The sequence below is a fragment of the Pararge aegeria genome, chromosome 24, assembly GCF_905163445.1.
Source record: "Pararge aegeria chromosome 24, ilParAegt1.1, whole genome shotgun sequence".
NCBI lineage: Eukaryota > Metazoa > Arthropoda > Insecta > Lepidoptera > Nymphalidae > Pararge > Pararge aegeria.
In genome coordinates, this window is record NC_053203.1 from 12489126 (window position 1) to 12504957 (window position 15832).

Sequence of the window (15832 nt, forward strand, 5' to 3'; positions counted from 1 at the left end):
GTTACATTCTTATTGATGGCGTTGTTTCTACTTGTCAAAAAAATACAGCTTTAAAAGCGGCATCTATAAAATAGCGGGCTAATCAAAATAACACTTACTCTCCGTCAATATAAAAAGGTTTCCACTTTTTATGTTGACGGAGAGATGCGTGACGGAGAGTCGCGTGACGGAGAGTTGTGTGCGCGGCAGGCACGGAGAGCGACATGAAGCACCACATGCACGGCTGGCTGGCCGGCCTGGGCCTGCTGCTGGGCGCCGTGCACGCGCCGGCCGAGCTGCGCTGCGCCGCGCGCTGCCGCGAGGGGCTCAGCCTGGCGCCCGACCTGTGTGAGTATACTTCCCACTCCGCTCGCTCCACCACTGCCTTATAACACGCCCAAGGTCATGTGCCGAAACGTTAGCGGGTAAGTCATTTTGTACTGGAGTCTTGTGGTTTTATGACTGAAATAAGGAACTTCGAGTACGGCGTATCAGAATAGGATCTGTGTGCCGAGTGCGAGATTTTTCATCTATTCGATCGCGTAAAAGTTAACTATGATTTGTGTAGCGTCGAAAGATTGCCATCTAGGGACCAGAGACAGTTAACTTTTACGCGATCGAATAGATGAAAAATCTCGCACTCGGCACACTGTTCATTGCTATCTCGCTATAATGTATAATGGCGTCCCTGTCAACGGAGCCTGTGAAGCGCGAGCGCTAGTATAAATTTTTTCTATACTTGTGTTTTTCACGTGTCTGAAAGAAATCACTATGCAGGGTTAAGACCGCCAAATGGTATATGCTGTGTTTTATGATGTATTTTATTTTTCTGTAATTTTAAAGTTTATTCATTCTTTCATCATACCGCTCTGTCAGGTCAAGGGCTGTCCGTGCGAGATAATAAAAATACAAATATTTTTTCGACTGTGTGATGCATGTCGCGTGACGGTCGGCCGCGGAGTAGGTATAAAGTGACAGGCGCCGGACAGAGCAGCCGAGGCCAATATGGCGGCGCCTATAGTTCGCATCAGCTACCTGTGTAGTGTAGTGTTGCCCAAATGCAAGAACAAGACGAGACTTAGCCAGTCTTGGTCTTGGTCTTGCGCCAATACACCTGGTCTTGGTCTTGGTCTTGGTCTTGCGCTCCCAGTCTTGGTCTTGGTCTTGGTCTTGCAGCAAGAGTCTTGCAAGTCTTGCAATTACCTATTAGTCTATTACTATTTATTAAAGTTTACTTTAAATCTTAGAAAAACGTATTAGAATTGGAACATTGTGAGCTTGAATTAACATAGCCATAGTAAAGATCAAGCAGATTAATAAATAACTGAAGATTTGATAAGAAATTCGAAAAATCAACTGACCTATATGTCGTTTTCCATGGAAGTAACTGTTTCTTAATAAACATTTATGATTTATAAGCTTACATTTGCTAAAACATGTAAAAAAACAAATTAATTACAATAACTTGACTGTATTTTAAAGAACAATACTTATCTGTCTAGAAAGAGATTGAACCCTCAACTTATAAGAAATTTAATAAAAGAGTTTTACGATTTATCATTTATTTGAATAAAAAATAAAATACAACACAAATCAACAGCTTTATCATTAGGTTATGATACTTTATATCAATTCTTTTGACCAAGAATTAATACAAAGTAACCATCTGGCTGACTCATCACTTAACCTATTTCTATGTTTTCTAATTACTAATGATGCTTTAGAAAATAACCTCTCAGCAGGTACTGAAGTTGCAGGTATTGAGAGAAAATCACGGGCCATTTTCGATAAAATCGGATACTCTGTCTCATGCGTCCTCCACCAATCTAAAATCACCAATCTGAAACTTATTTATTCTTTGGAACACCTGTAGGTACTCTTAAAATTCGAAATTATTTTGCATGAATAGTGTCAAATGTTATGATTTCGGCGCGGCGGCAACGATTGTTTTAGATTTCAAAAGAAGCCGCCGGCGCGTGTATCATAACCATGTACTTCCGAAAAGCGGCAAATTTCTTTGAGAAGTAAGTACAAAACCTTTGATGCCGCATTATCAAAGTGCCGATGGTTAAAACATAACTATGCATGCACTCAGTTTGATTTTAATAGATATTTTTTTATTCGCTATGTTTATGGTATTAGTCGTAATGCGCATAGGTCCAGTTTTTCATATTCTTTGATATAGTTTTTTGCGTCTCATAGAATTCCTAAGCGTACCTACCTACCTATACACCGAACTGTTACACCTAACTACTCCGTGAAATAGCGCTAAGTCCTAGCTGCAAGACGCAAGAGTCTTGCAGGCTATGTCTTGTTCTTGCTCAAGTCTTGCACGGTCAGTCTTGGTCTTGGTCTTGCTAAAAATACGCGGTCTTGTTCTTGGTCTTGGTCTTGCAAAAACGCAAGAACAAGACCAAGACTGCAAGACCAAGACTGAATTTGGGCAACACTAGTGTAGTGTATAGACCACTCATTAGTGCCAGTTATCCATAAAATATTGGTAACATTTATAAAGTGTGGAACTCACTATGAAGATGGAATTGATAATAGAATGATTGAAATAATTGAAACACGGATCAAAATTACTTAACGATTATAAAATATTCTTTTCAATTTTTTAAAATGTGTTAATCATCTAAATAATTGTTAAGTAGTATGTACGTCGTACTCTAAAACACAGAATTAATAAAAATATTATTTAACATTCACATTTTCCAAGTAATAAAATTAAGGTTGATGAAGCTATTCCCTAAATGGAATGGATTTGGTTTTACCGGGGTTTCATAAAAACACACGTTGTAAATGTTGTTTCACCTTTTAGGGATAGGTAGGATAGAAAGGTACTCACAAATTTCTCCACAGATCTGAAGTCGGTGTCCGTGGAGGGCGACGGCGCGGCGGAGGTGGAGACGCTGGTGCGGCGCGTGGCGTACGGCGACGCGCGCTCGTTCCCCACGCCCGGCCGCCGCAACGTGCACCTCGCCACCACCATCACGTGAGCCTCACTACCAACTACTAGAACCTGACTGGACTGGCTGACACTTATCGCAGCTGAAACATTGTTCTCATTTTCACCGTCACAATTGACGTACGCAGTACTCTAGGAGTAAAATTACAGTACACTGTAAACTGCTTACTGATACTCCAATGATATAGATCCAATGTTACGGTTGATAAAATGGCAATCCAAATGTTGCTGATATGCTCCACAAATAAACTACCACTTCACAATAGTCCCGTCTCTGATTCGACCACTTATAAGTTCGAGGTCCCGCCAAAAACCGTAGGCTCGAAGGACCAAAAGGATGTGGGGTGGAGTCCTTTGTGGAGTGATGAAAAATGATAGAGATTGCTAGAGATTGATAAATGGACTGTGTTTCTAATGATATAATTGATAATGATATATGTAAATGATATTAATGATATTGATAATGAGTACGCGTCGAGTGGCGGCCCGAAGTGCACTGTCCTAGTTATCGCCACGAGGCTCGACGATTGGTGCAGTGTTCGGTACACGCAGTGACCCGAACAGTTTTAGTTCCTTTAAAATTCGTATCTCAACTTCACAACTTGCAGTGCCGAAATGGCTTCAACATATTGGAGATAACTAAGTGTCTCTGGATTAGAGTAGCACGAAATTACTTTCTATGGGAATTAAAAAGGTACTATTTCACATAACATATTATTTTATCAATCATTGTTGGCAGGCGTCCATTAATTCCATACACATTAAATATTAGATAATAATTTTAAAACATTGTAATACTATAATACAGTACTTATCGTGAAAAATTGCTCGAGAAGAGTAAAATATGTGCTAACACATTTACTTTACTACTTTATTATATTTTAAACGTAATGTAAATAAATACCTCCCGCTAGCAAATGTCAGAAAAATTACAAGTTTGCTCAAACCGGGTGAATAAGTTAGGAAAATAAATAAGAGTAGAATATAAAAGACGGCCTTATCGCTGAGTAGCGATTATGACCGCTCTCACAACGCTGTCCCGCAGCTGCGACAACGGGCGCGTCATCACGGCGCGGCCGGCGGAGTCGTACGTCATGGTGCTGGCGCCGCAGACGCCCACCATCCTGCTCAACGGCAGCGCGGACGCGGCGCGCGACTACGCGCACTTCCGCGCCGGCCTGCCCGTGTTCCCCGACCTGCGCGTGCGCGTGCTGGCCCGATCCGGCGACGACGTCAAAGGTGCGAGCCCGCCCTTGATTCCTTCGCGTAATTCACACTTTTATCTCACGTCATCGATGCCCTGTCCCCAGAAGCGGAAACCCAGAAGCTGGATTCGTGCGTGGTGTCGGTGTACCCCGCGCTGAACCCGGACCACGAGGCGCTGGCGTTGCGCGGGGCCACGGCCCTGCCCGCCTCCGACATCCGCGCCGCGCTCACGCGGGACGGCGCCAGCCTCACCGGCACCGACACCGTGCACAACTACCAGAAGGTAACACGCACCTGGAAGCTTTTTGTTAGTACGTGATTTCAGAAATAATGCACGAATATGGATTCCAAACCTGGACTACATTATCTCTGTTGTAGTTTATGTGAACCCATCGATTTTAAGCTCATTTGTTAATGAACCGCAATAAAAGTACTGCTTTTAAAATAAATGGTGTAACTTTTTTCTACGTATCTGAAAACATTTTTTTTTCACCGATTTTACAATCAAGATTATTGAAATTATAAGTTGGGTTCTTCAAAGTATTTATGGCAAACACAATATCAATTATTATGGGCCAACACTCCGTTGAGAGATGCCTTCAGTCCAGCAGTGGACAGAGCGCATGATAGGCATGTGAAAACTAAGCTTTATTTGCAATTTATATTTATTGAGTCAACATCTCCTGAGGATGCTCTAGTGTCGGAGCGAAATGTGCGTAGAAAGTACATTGCCGAAGATCCGTTTAGTGTGGAATATAAAGATTGAAGACTTAAAGGAGATTCGCTTAATAGCAAATTAAGCTTCATTTTCAGTATATCATGCAAAATAACGCCTGCTTCTATCAGCTATTGATTGAATTAGTTAAGTATTTGCCAATTCTGTAAATTTAATTCCAGATACTCCGCGATATCGAGTACAGCAACAAGAAGCCGGCATACTATCTCAACCGCGTGTTCAAGCTCACCTGCTCCGAGCTCAACGGGCGGTTCACCAGCAACGAATACGTGCAGACTGTGAGTCCATTCGCTTCTATACTACACGGATCATTTAAACAAGGCGTCTAACTTAATAGTAAGGTTTACTTCGTTCAGCACTCTACAAGTGGAGTTTTATTTTAGTTTTATTTAAAAGGCCTATATTATGGCTCATAATATTATTTAAGTGAATTACCGTTTGACGCTACTTGCACCATTAATCAAGCCGCATTGGCCAGCCAGACAGCAGCTAAGTCTATTCTAGTCACCATTTTGCTGATAAAGACGTGCCACCAAGTTATTTCACTTTCCGGAACGATGACGCGTAGAATTAATTAAGGATGCGGGTGTAATATCACTGAAATACCTTTACCGCTTTACCGCTACCATCTTTGATTGTATCATTACAAAACACCAGGTGAGATTGCAGTCTAGGGCTAACTTGTGTGCACTAAATAAGTTTGAATACTAAAACAAAGAAATACGAATTTTCAAAACATGATAGGGATGTGATATAGGTCTGATGGACGTACAGGTTGGTTAGGACGTATGTTTTAGGACCTGGATCTGCATATAAGTGTATGGAGCATGTGCTATGTTTTGTCACACGTTTTATTATATTTGACGTGAAACTTGACAGTTGTGTTATTATTGCAGTTGACAGTTGTTCACCCGCGCGCTGCCGGTGATGTCCATGCCCAGAGACCCAGTGGACTAGCAGACAAACTGGATGTCGCACGAGAGAAGGTAAGATGTGATGTTCATAAGAATTGAGCAACTTTTTAATTTGACGACCATTAATATAGGTATTAAGTATTTATTATATATTTGTATTCTTTAAGTACGATTAGTTGAGTTTGGATAACATTGTGTTATATTAGTTTTTTTCCGCGGCTTCGCTCACGATAAGTTTAATTTTTGATTTGGTGAATTTTAACTACAAAGGTTTAAAAAAAGTCTTGCTGCTAATAGAAAAATATGAACGTGAATGACTTAAAAAATCAAAAACTTTTATTTATATGATGATAACTTTTATAATATGATTTCATCCCCTATTTGACATTTGGAGTTGGGATTTTTAAAATTTGTTAAACACATATTTCTTTATTTTTAGTAGAAAGCCTAAAATCAAAGTTTCATGGATGTAACTTGAAAAATAAATTGGTAAATGAAGGATTTTATACAAACTTTCATCCGCCGTTAACTGCGCTGTCTGCCTTGCGCTATTGTATTTACATTCCCTTTATTCATGAATTCAATAATTACTTTGAATGAATGTTTTGATATGAATGTGAAAGGATTGGTTTAACCCTGCCGGCCCGCAGTCGCAGGCCGGCAGCCCCGCGGAGGCGCCGCTGGCGGTGAGCGTGCCGCGCGCGTTCGCCGCGCACGCGCTGCACTCGCCGCACGCCGCCGACGTGCCGTCCGCCAGGATCCTGGACCTGCATCCCAACCGGGAGAGGACTTCCAGTGAGTCCACCTGGAATTGTGTCGACGAAGTACTTTATCCAGCTCTTCTTCAGACGTTGTGGACTTCAACTTCACTTGCATATTGGCACATGGCACACATGAGCGCTGAAGTATATCCTGCCGATCTGGAATTTTAGTTATTGTTCGATGTCCACTTGTATGCATCGAAACCGGTCCGCGCAACTTACGTGGCCGGCACGAGCATTCACAAGTCGGCGGTGAGACCGCTACAATCTTTGTAACAAAATAAATGCCCAACCAGCAATCAGTTTAATTTCAATACATAATCTTTAATACGGTCCACAATATATATATACACAAAAGTTATGGATTCTGATTTGCTAAGCTAAACATTCTATCTATACGGCTGTGATAAAACAACAGATGTAGCTTAAAGCCCTTTAAAAGTAAATTTGTACGAACTTTTTCTATTTACTATCAATGAAATTTGCTCGGGGCGTTGAGTATATAACTACATATACAGGGTTAAACAAAAATATCTGAAAGCTCTTGCCCTGTTGTTATTTACATTAAAACTAACAACTGGTGTTTTACGACTTCTTTTACTGGATAGTTTTTGAAATATTAAATATTCAATATTTTACATCCTTAGATATTCTACTTGTTTCTATTTTGTAATGTTACATCGAAAACAGCGTGCGAACCAAAACTTTATCGTGCGCTCGCTTACCCGATTATGCGACATGTATTTGGTTTCACAGTGTAATATAACTTTACGATTTTTTTTTGTATGAAATAAATTAATGCTGAATTTTGAAAAGTCGTGGAACAAAAGTTGTTAGTTTTAATGATAGGAATTACGAGGCCGTAAGCTTTCAGTTATTTTTATTCCACCCTGTATATATGAATGCTACTACAACTCGTATGATTACTACTGGAATACGTGTAACAACGCGTGTCGCGCAGCGAACGTGACGCTGCTGATCGGCGCGGTGTGCGTGGGCGCGGTGGTGGCGCTGGGCGCACTGGGCGCGGCGCGCGTGCGAGCCCGCCCCCGCGCGCCCGCCCGCGCGCCGCCGCACGACGGCGAGATGGCCTGGGACGACTCCGCGCTCACCATCACCGTCAACCCCATGGAAGAGGTACAGTTGGAGTGCTGCGGAGTTATAGGCGCCGGCTGGTGGCGGGAGATCGGAACACGGTTGTCACCACCACTCTTCCCGCGGATGTCGTGTGGTCACCGACCCAGTGTGGTGATTTTGGGCAAACTCTCAAGTTGAGAGATGCCCAAAATCCAGCATTTTACTATTATAGGCTAATGACGGTGTTTCGGGCTATGCCAGTGTTGAAATGGCCATGTTTGTCGGAAGTGTTTTGGACTAGGTGATTAGTTCTTTGGGAAAGGTTCGAGATACCGGCCTTCACTGAGGCAGCCTGGCAGGTATCTTTCTTCCTATCTAAGATAATAATAATGCTTCAAGAAATCGAGCTTGAGGTGTTGAATACGCCCATTTAATAACTGGCGATAACAACACAAACCGAAAGGGCCAGTCGAAGTTATTAGTGATAGCTTCCATCCGTGAGGACTACTGTGACCGTGATCACTATATACAGGTAGAAGGGTTTTCTTTTTAAAAACCATTGATTATATTCCCGAATGCTTTTCCGGAATAGAATGTATCCTATGAATTCCATGTCCAAGATGCATAACTAGCTATAAATGTGTTAAATTTCTTTAAGATCGATGCAGTGTATGCGACTTACAATCCCGTGGAAACTGTTTGTTGTCCTGGGAGAAACCTTCTCCGTCCTTTCAACCAACTCCATGCCAAAAGTAAAGTCGATTGATTGAGGGCGAAAATTAAGGACAAATAAACAAACAATCACACTTCAGCATAACGGTATAACCCGAGCCGTTAAAGATTAGATTTATAAAAAGCAGCCGTTGTGTTGCTGTCTCTTTCGCATAGTCGGACGCCATCAGCCGCTCTTTATAAATGCTTTGTTGAATGGCGCTATGTTGGCTACGTGGCTAATATCTACATGTTGCGTGTCCGCCAGACGGTGGGCGAGTGCGCGCGCGCGGCCGTGCGCGGCGCCGCGCCCGCAGACAGCTCGGACGGCGAGTCGTGCTCCGACTCCGACTCCGAACACGACTCCTCCGACGACGAAGAAGGTGTGTTTTTGTGTATTTTTATTATTATTAAGCGTTATTTTCCACACATTTACAATTGTTTCATTATTAATTTAAACATGTTATAAACAAGCTGTTTTCCGCGGATTTGCCCGCGTTTTTTTTGTTCTTCTTAAATTCCGCGTGTACGTAAACCCGGGGTTAAAGCCTTTATCCAGGCATAATCAATCTCCACTCTTAATTTTGGTGCAACTGTTTCAGTAGTTTTTTCGTGAAAGATTAAAAAAAATCCATACATCCATCCATCCATCCATCCATCCTTACAAACTTTTGCATTTATAATATTGGTAGGATTAATCTATTTGATATTTGTGTACTTTATAAAAAATTGTTGTTACTTCATTTTAAAGTCAACATCTCCTGAGGTTGCTCCAGTGTCGGAGCGAAAGTTGCGTAGAGAGTACATTGCCGAACATCTGTTTGTGGTGGAGTATAAATATTGAAGAATTTATAGATTACACCATACAGATTCTCTTACTTTTTTCACTGAGTATACCAAATTAAGCTTAATTTGGTATATGCACTACATATAAGACTAAGTGCAACGGATTAGTGTACGATAGTGACAACAGATGGCACCACTAGTTCTCTACCTCGCGCTATCGCTTGTCCCTCGCCAAAAGTATAAGTACCGCGCGTAACACAATATTGGTCTTTCGTAGAGAGCTTAGGTCGGAGTAACTGGGGCAGCCTACTCCTCCGGCACTCTTAAGACTTACTAAACCGAGCATCAAAGCAAATCAAATAATTGATTGCATAACTTAAAATTAAGTCAATTTTTTTTTTTTCAATATGCTTTTTATTGCAGTAATGGCCGGCAAGCAGCACAAGTACAGGAATATCAGCCAGCTGGAGTGGGACAACAGCACAATGTAATGCGCAGCACGCTAACTCTCCCCCCCACACACTTTCTCACCTCCTCGAATTCACAATCACCCCCTCCCGCCCCCTCGGCAGCGTACGCGCCCTCGCAATACCCTTTGATTGCATCTTAGTAGCCTATGCCCACGATGTTGTATGGCAGGACGAAGTTTTCTGAATTATATCGTTAAAAGACAGAAATCTAAATAGTGTATCGTAAAATTTTAGTCTTGTTTTTGATTAAATCACCAGTTAATGGAACCATTGATCCTTTAATAACATTATGATAAGCTTACAAATGTCAAAAGCAGCAATGTAATGCTAGTAATGAAGTATCGTCTCGTATTCAGATAAGAACTGAGTGTGAGATTTTATGTCTGCATTTACTAATTCGATAACGTGGTCGAAAACTACGATTTATATTAAAATGAAAAAGCGCCATCTAGTGTAAATACTGATTCAAACGATTGGAACTAGATGGCGCTCTTTCTTTTTCTAACGTATCATTTAGATTTCTGTGTCTTAACATGATTTGTAATAAATGGCGTTTGTAATTATCTTCGAAAATGGAATGTAATTAGTAATAACAGCCAAAAATTGAAATTTTCTAGATTTCATAAAATAAATGGAAACCACTATCTAATACTATTGCCAGTGAATTTTGAACCAGTTTTGACTGAGCTCTTGCATTCCAGCCACCGTAGTTCAGATACATACAAACATATTCCATATTCGAGGAAAATATTTTTGATTGTGTCGACTATAAGAACTAGCGGTCGTATAACAAAACATAGGATGCGATTTTGAAGCGCAGTTTTATAAAGGAATGGATTTCCGCGTAGAAGAAAATTTAACAACATGAAATCAATTTTGATACTTAACTATGTTTAAATGTTTCATTGTAAATTAAATAAGTGGCACAAATAAGTGACTATGAGTCGCAATTTTAATTTAAAAATTATTGCAATAATTTTACCAATAAGTTGAAAATACTTTAAGTACAAAATAATAGCTCATTCCGTTTAAGAAAACAGTGATATTTTTATTTGTCGCAGCCGATAACTGAGAAAAGTTATCAACCATATATATAAGTATATAAATTGCCAGTCATATAAATACGGCCCTACTAAGTCATAATTCGATATTGCTTCTTTGATCATTCATTCCGGCGTAAAAACTGAACACTCAGTAGTAATAGTAACATAAAGCCGCAATGTAAATAACATGAATTGATCAATTGGTTTAAAAACACAGCGGCTATGATACATTTTTGATGTGATCTTAAAATGGTTTTCAACCTCGATTCAAGCTCACGGTAGAAATTACTACATGTTACAAATTATAGACATCAAATAAAACCTAATTACTATTGTTAACAGATTGAATATTCTAAAGGTTTGAGATAAAATCACTATTTTCTTAAAATGAATGAAATTGTACTCAAATTAAACGCAACATGGTTATTAGAACCTCTGCACACGGCGACATTTTCACGCGCGTCTAAAACGCTGCAAATAAAGCTGCGTTTAACAGATTTCGACTATCGTATTGACGCAACAGACTTCTAACGTATCGACCTGTCATTTCTATACAAAATTGGCGAACATTTCAACTGTCACAGTCTTATGCATTTGTGTGAAGACGTTCGGTTTGCCACTTGTAGAGACAGAAACGATTTCCAACGAATAAGGCGCTGTAGAAGATTTTTATTACCGATTTATTGTTACAGTACAATGCCACGATTAGGCTCACAAATCTTTACTACCCTTTTTAAATATGAGCATCATTAATTGAGTGTCGCCGTGTGCAGACTACAATACAGATTATAAACGCAACACTTCTTCTTAATGTATTTTAACATTTGTCAGAGAGCTGATGCCGTAGCGCGTGGGGGTCCTATATATTAAGTCTCAAAAAATGAATCATATCAAATTTATACGTAAACCATGATTCCCTCGCTTGCTTTCGTAGAAACGACTGTTGTTCAGTGCATAGAGGATATTGTCTTTTCTATACTTCTACATATTTGTAGCTGATTTCAAACTAATTTCAATGCGATTTGGGTATACTGACTAAATGGACATACATACGCATTTTAATTCTAAACTTTGATTCTACACTTCGTTTAAATTGTTCATTTCATGGGTTTAACAGGCATAAACGATTTATGGAATTCTGAAAATTACTCCGGAATAAGGGATTTTTCGACTTTATCTTAAGATGTAAGAATGACAGATTAACGCTAGCGATTAACGCTAGCGGCATTTGATTATTTGATAAGTTAAACTGCGAGAACTTTAATTTTTTAACGTCTATAATTTTTTTAGTCTATGCCATAAATAGGCATTGGGGGGTAAATGCGTTGAAATTAGTTGCAATTCAGAGTTATAATCGTGAAAAATCCAAAAAAAAAAGTTGTACCTATGTATGAAACAGTAGTCGTTATTTGGTATGGAGTCGATCTATTCTAATCTAAGTGGGTTTTAGTACATAAGTGAAATACTATGTATTGTATATGTATATTACTTAACTTGTAAGACGCTTCGCCGTACAGCAGATTCTATTGCTTTTATACTGTATCATTTTGTTTTTTTTAATATGTCCAGTGGCGCCATCTGTTATTGATATAACGACGCCATATTTGTTTTAGCAATTAATTCCTAGTACAACAATGAGAGTTAGGGTGGGTTTACATTAGGGTTTCTACCGTCGACAAACGTTACTGTTCAAAAGAGTCGAAGACTATTTTTAAGACTCATAGTGTATCGTAATCAAGACTATAATTACTTAATAAAATATAGGTCAGTCAATATAGTATATCTTCATGTTTTCGTCTAAACATCGTATCTCCATGTCATGTTTTTGACAATTTAACGAGCTGCCATAATAGTCATTATCACACGAGACAGAAGACATCCAATTTATGCAAAATATGTGGAAACAGAAATTACCATCAGTTGACATTTTTAAATCTTCATTATGATAAAATAAATAATTCGTATATCTCAGTTCTATAAAATAACACGCCCGTATTAAGAAGTGGGATATTAATTGGGCTGATGAGATTAAGAGTGACTATTTACATATTCCATCTCCTATATGATTTAGAAATTGATAGTAATACGTCAACCGACAATAGCAGAACGTTTGTCGAAGGTGAAGTGTCTTTATGTAAATACCCCTTAATAGTACAAGAGCGAACGTAAGTTCGGAGCATTTTTACGTAACGGTACAAAACACTTCACGCGTAGAGTTTAACGTTTTATTATTATTGTTAAATAAAGAAATGTCCACTTTCACCCCTTACGAGCTTCTCAAACAAAATCGGCTTAAATGTATATTAGGCACAGAGTTATTTGAAAAAAAAAATTACATAGATGTACTATACTATACACTTACTTATACAAAATATCGTTTTAGGATCAGCTACTGTATAATGATACTAAGTATATATATATAATTATATATATATTTTGAATGCGTTAAGGGATTTTTACTAACATTTAGGTCATAAGCTCAGTGTAGGTTGACGCAAACGGGCGCCGTTGGGGCCCCTGCATGCAACATGTTTTTCATCGGCTGGCAGTTTAGATAAGCCCGCGCGAGCGCGCTTACATGACCCGGCGTGACATTGTTTAAACTAGAGGCGGACGATGTACGGTGAATCTTCATCACTCGATTATAAAGCCGAAATTACACCAAATCATAATTTTGTATACCAATACAAATTACCATGACCCCGAATTGGCATTATATCGAATGTTGATAATGCGTATAAACGCAACATACGTGGCGTCGCGTGGGTGGAGTTTGGCATGAAGTATACTTCGGTTTGATGAAAAGCATGTGAAGTGCAAGGGTTCTTAGTTGTAAGAGTAGTTAAGTTTCATTCGTTCATTTCCGGCGCGGCGGTGTTGCCGTCCCGCTCGCGCGCCCGCCGCATAGCGCTGTCTCCCTCTGCGGGGTTTTGCATATCAGGATAGTTTGCCATACTAGATATTAGTGTCCGACACTCAGAACTGTAACTAAAGCATGGGAGTCCCATGGAAGTATATTACAACCTCTAAACCAAAAATATTGACTGTTTTTGACGTATGCCGAAGAAATGACGAAGTTTATAGGAGTAATCTGACAGAACATTCTATTTCTATCAAAATACGTCACAATATATGTCATGGCGTCAACTGGTATATGGTTTATGCATACATTTGCATTTCTTTCTGCATTAATTTCTAAATGTCATAAAAAATAATTTTAAACCAGGGTTGTTATATTGGAAGATGATTTATTAAAATTAACACTTAATAAACATTAAAAACACGTCCCCGCCAAACGCCACACTGTTTATGTGTTATTGGGAAAATAAAAAAATATTTGATCTTACTCAACACGCATGGCGTTTCGTAGAGCGGTATGCACATCATCCATGCATTTATAAATTGGACCAGGTTTAGTTGGTGGGATATTGATAAGCGTATTAACAAACATAACTTTTAACTCTCATAGTGGGTTCCACTGCGAAGAAAAAGCACTATAAGACTTTGTGACAGATCCAGTCATTGTATTTGACAGATCGTCGTTCATTCGACGATAGCGAAGAACCCTCCTATGCTTTAGTAACGTTGCTGAGCGTCCGACTGTACACTAAGCAATTGTGACATAATCATTGGTGTTTCGTGGATAGTTGACGTCAAATTGTTGTCCTTCTCTCTTGGGTATAAGTTGCGTTGGTTTGTTGAAATGTTTGTTGTGTGCCCTTTATGACGTTTTTTTTTATATATATTTGTAGTAGGGGTGTTTTTGAGGTCGCAGTATTCTATTAATTGAAATCACATGACAAATCTGGCCCGTGATTCTTAATGAAACCCGCGGAATATATTTTGATATATATGACGTAAAATTTGACTACCCTAAATACACAATCAGTTTGCAGACAGAAACGATGTATTCGTCATAATATCACTGTCACTATGACAAAAATATTGCGTGTAAGACGATTGCGGTCTCAAAAAGCCCCTACAGTATAGATGGATTCGATTTTTGGAAAATGAGTGATATCTGTCAAAAGGGGCACAAGGATTGTATAGGCAAGTCATGCGATTATGAATGTTGACATATCTTTTTTGTTTTTCGTAGTGCCATTAAAGTTTTCTTGAACATGACGTTTTATCTACCTACTGTTGGATTCCTAAACGCAAGACTTGCATGTTTGTTTGTTTTCTATTAAGTTTCAATTTGTTTAGTTGAGTCTTTTTTCAACTCGACAACCGTCCAATGACCAATCCCAATGTCTTGTTATTTTTTAAGATCTGACACTTTAAAATTTTCCGCCATGGCTCAAAATAGCACAAAATGCAGGCGTTTTGATTTTTAACTCTTAACGAAAAATGTATTTCGAGGTAGCTACTAATATTGTATTTTATATTATTTACATTATTTTTTAGTTACTTTGTATTATTGCTGTATTACTACTGTACACTTAGGTATCTTCTTTGATGTATGAATTATTATATTTTAGCTAAAAATAAAGTTGGTTTAAAATAATCAGTGTTTTATTTAACCACCTAGTTCAGTCCTAGTTTTATATTAAAGCAAATCTTATTTGATATTTAATGCCAAATAATACCACGTTACTTGAGGTTTTGGAATAAGCAATAACTTATGAAAAAAAATAACTTAACAATTATTCATTGTAAAGTCAACCTCCCCTGAGGATGCTCGGTTTCGGAGCGAAATGTACATTAATAAATAATAAATAAATAAATATACTACGACAATACTCACACCGCCATCTAGCCCCAAAGTAAGCGTAGCTTGTGTTATGGGTACTAAGACGACTGATGAATATTTTTATGAATAATATACATAAATACTTAGAATATACATATAAATACCCAGACACTGACAAACATTTATGCTCATCACACAAACATTTTCCAGTTGTGGGAATCGAACCCACGGCCCTGGGCTCAGAAAGCAGGGTTGCTGCAAACTGCGCCAATCGGCCGTCGAAGATCTGGGCCCCAAGTCTGCTATTACAATTGTGTGTCAGTGATCGATCAGTGACTTCATAATTGTCAATTTTGGCATATTTGGTAGTCTGCTAACACAATGGTGTCATTATGGTGTCATTATGATTTTCCGATGGAAAACCACTGACACTTCAATGAACATTTGCTAGTCTGCTGCACAATGACAATTCAATGATCGCACTAATT

The 15832-nt window shown here is 39.0% G+C and overlaps 1 protein-coding gene across 2 annotated transcripts in view; it reads left to right on the forward strand.

The window, feature by feature from the left end:
• Positions 1 to 15158, forward strand: part of LOC120634581 (calsyntenin-1) — a 215336-nt gene extending 200178 nt beyond the window's left edge. The window contains exons 11-20 of one of the 2 annotated variants that reach the window (XM_039905301.1): positions 190 to 327; positions 2842 to 2974; positions 3993 to 4186; positions 4258 to 4436; positions 5051 to 5167; positions 5786 to 5875; positions 6427 to 6598; positions 7526 to 7701; positions 8621 to 8735; positions 9562 to 15158. In XM_039905301.1, the coding sequence (XP_039761235.1) occupies positions 190 to 327; positions 2842 to 2974; positions 3993 to 4186; positions 4258 to 4436; positions 5051 to 5167; positions 5786 to 5875; positions 6427 to 6598; positions 7526 to 7701; positions 8621 to 8735; positions 9562 to 9629 (1382 nt within the window). In that variant the 3' untranslated portion in view covers positions 9630 to 15158. The remainder of the gene's footprint in view (positions 1 to 189; positions 328 to 2841; positions 2975 to 3992; positions 4187 to 4257; positions 4437 to 5050; positions 5168 to 5785; positions 5876 to 6426; positions 6599 to 7525; positions 7702 to 8620; positions 8736 to 9561) is intronic. The other variant, XM_039905302.1, reaches the window with a different exon arrangement.
• Positions 15159 to 15832: the final 674 nt, after the last annotated feature.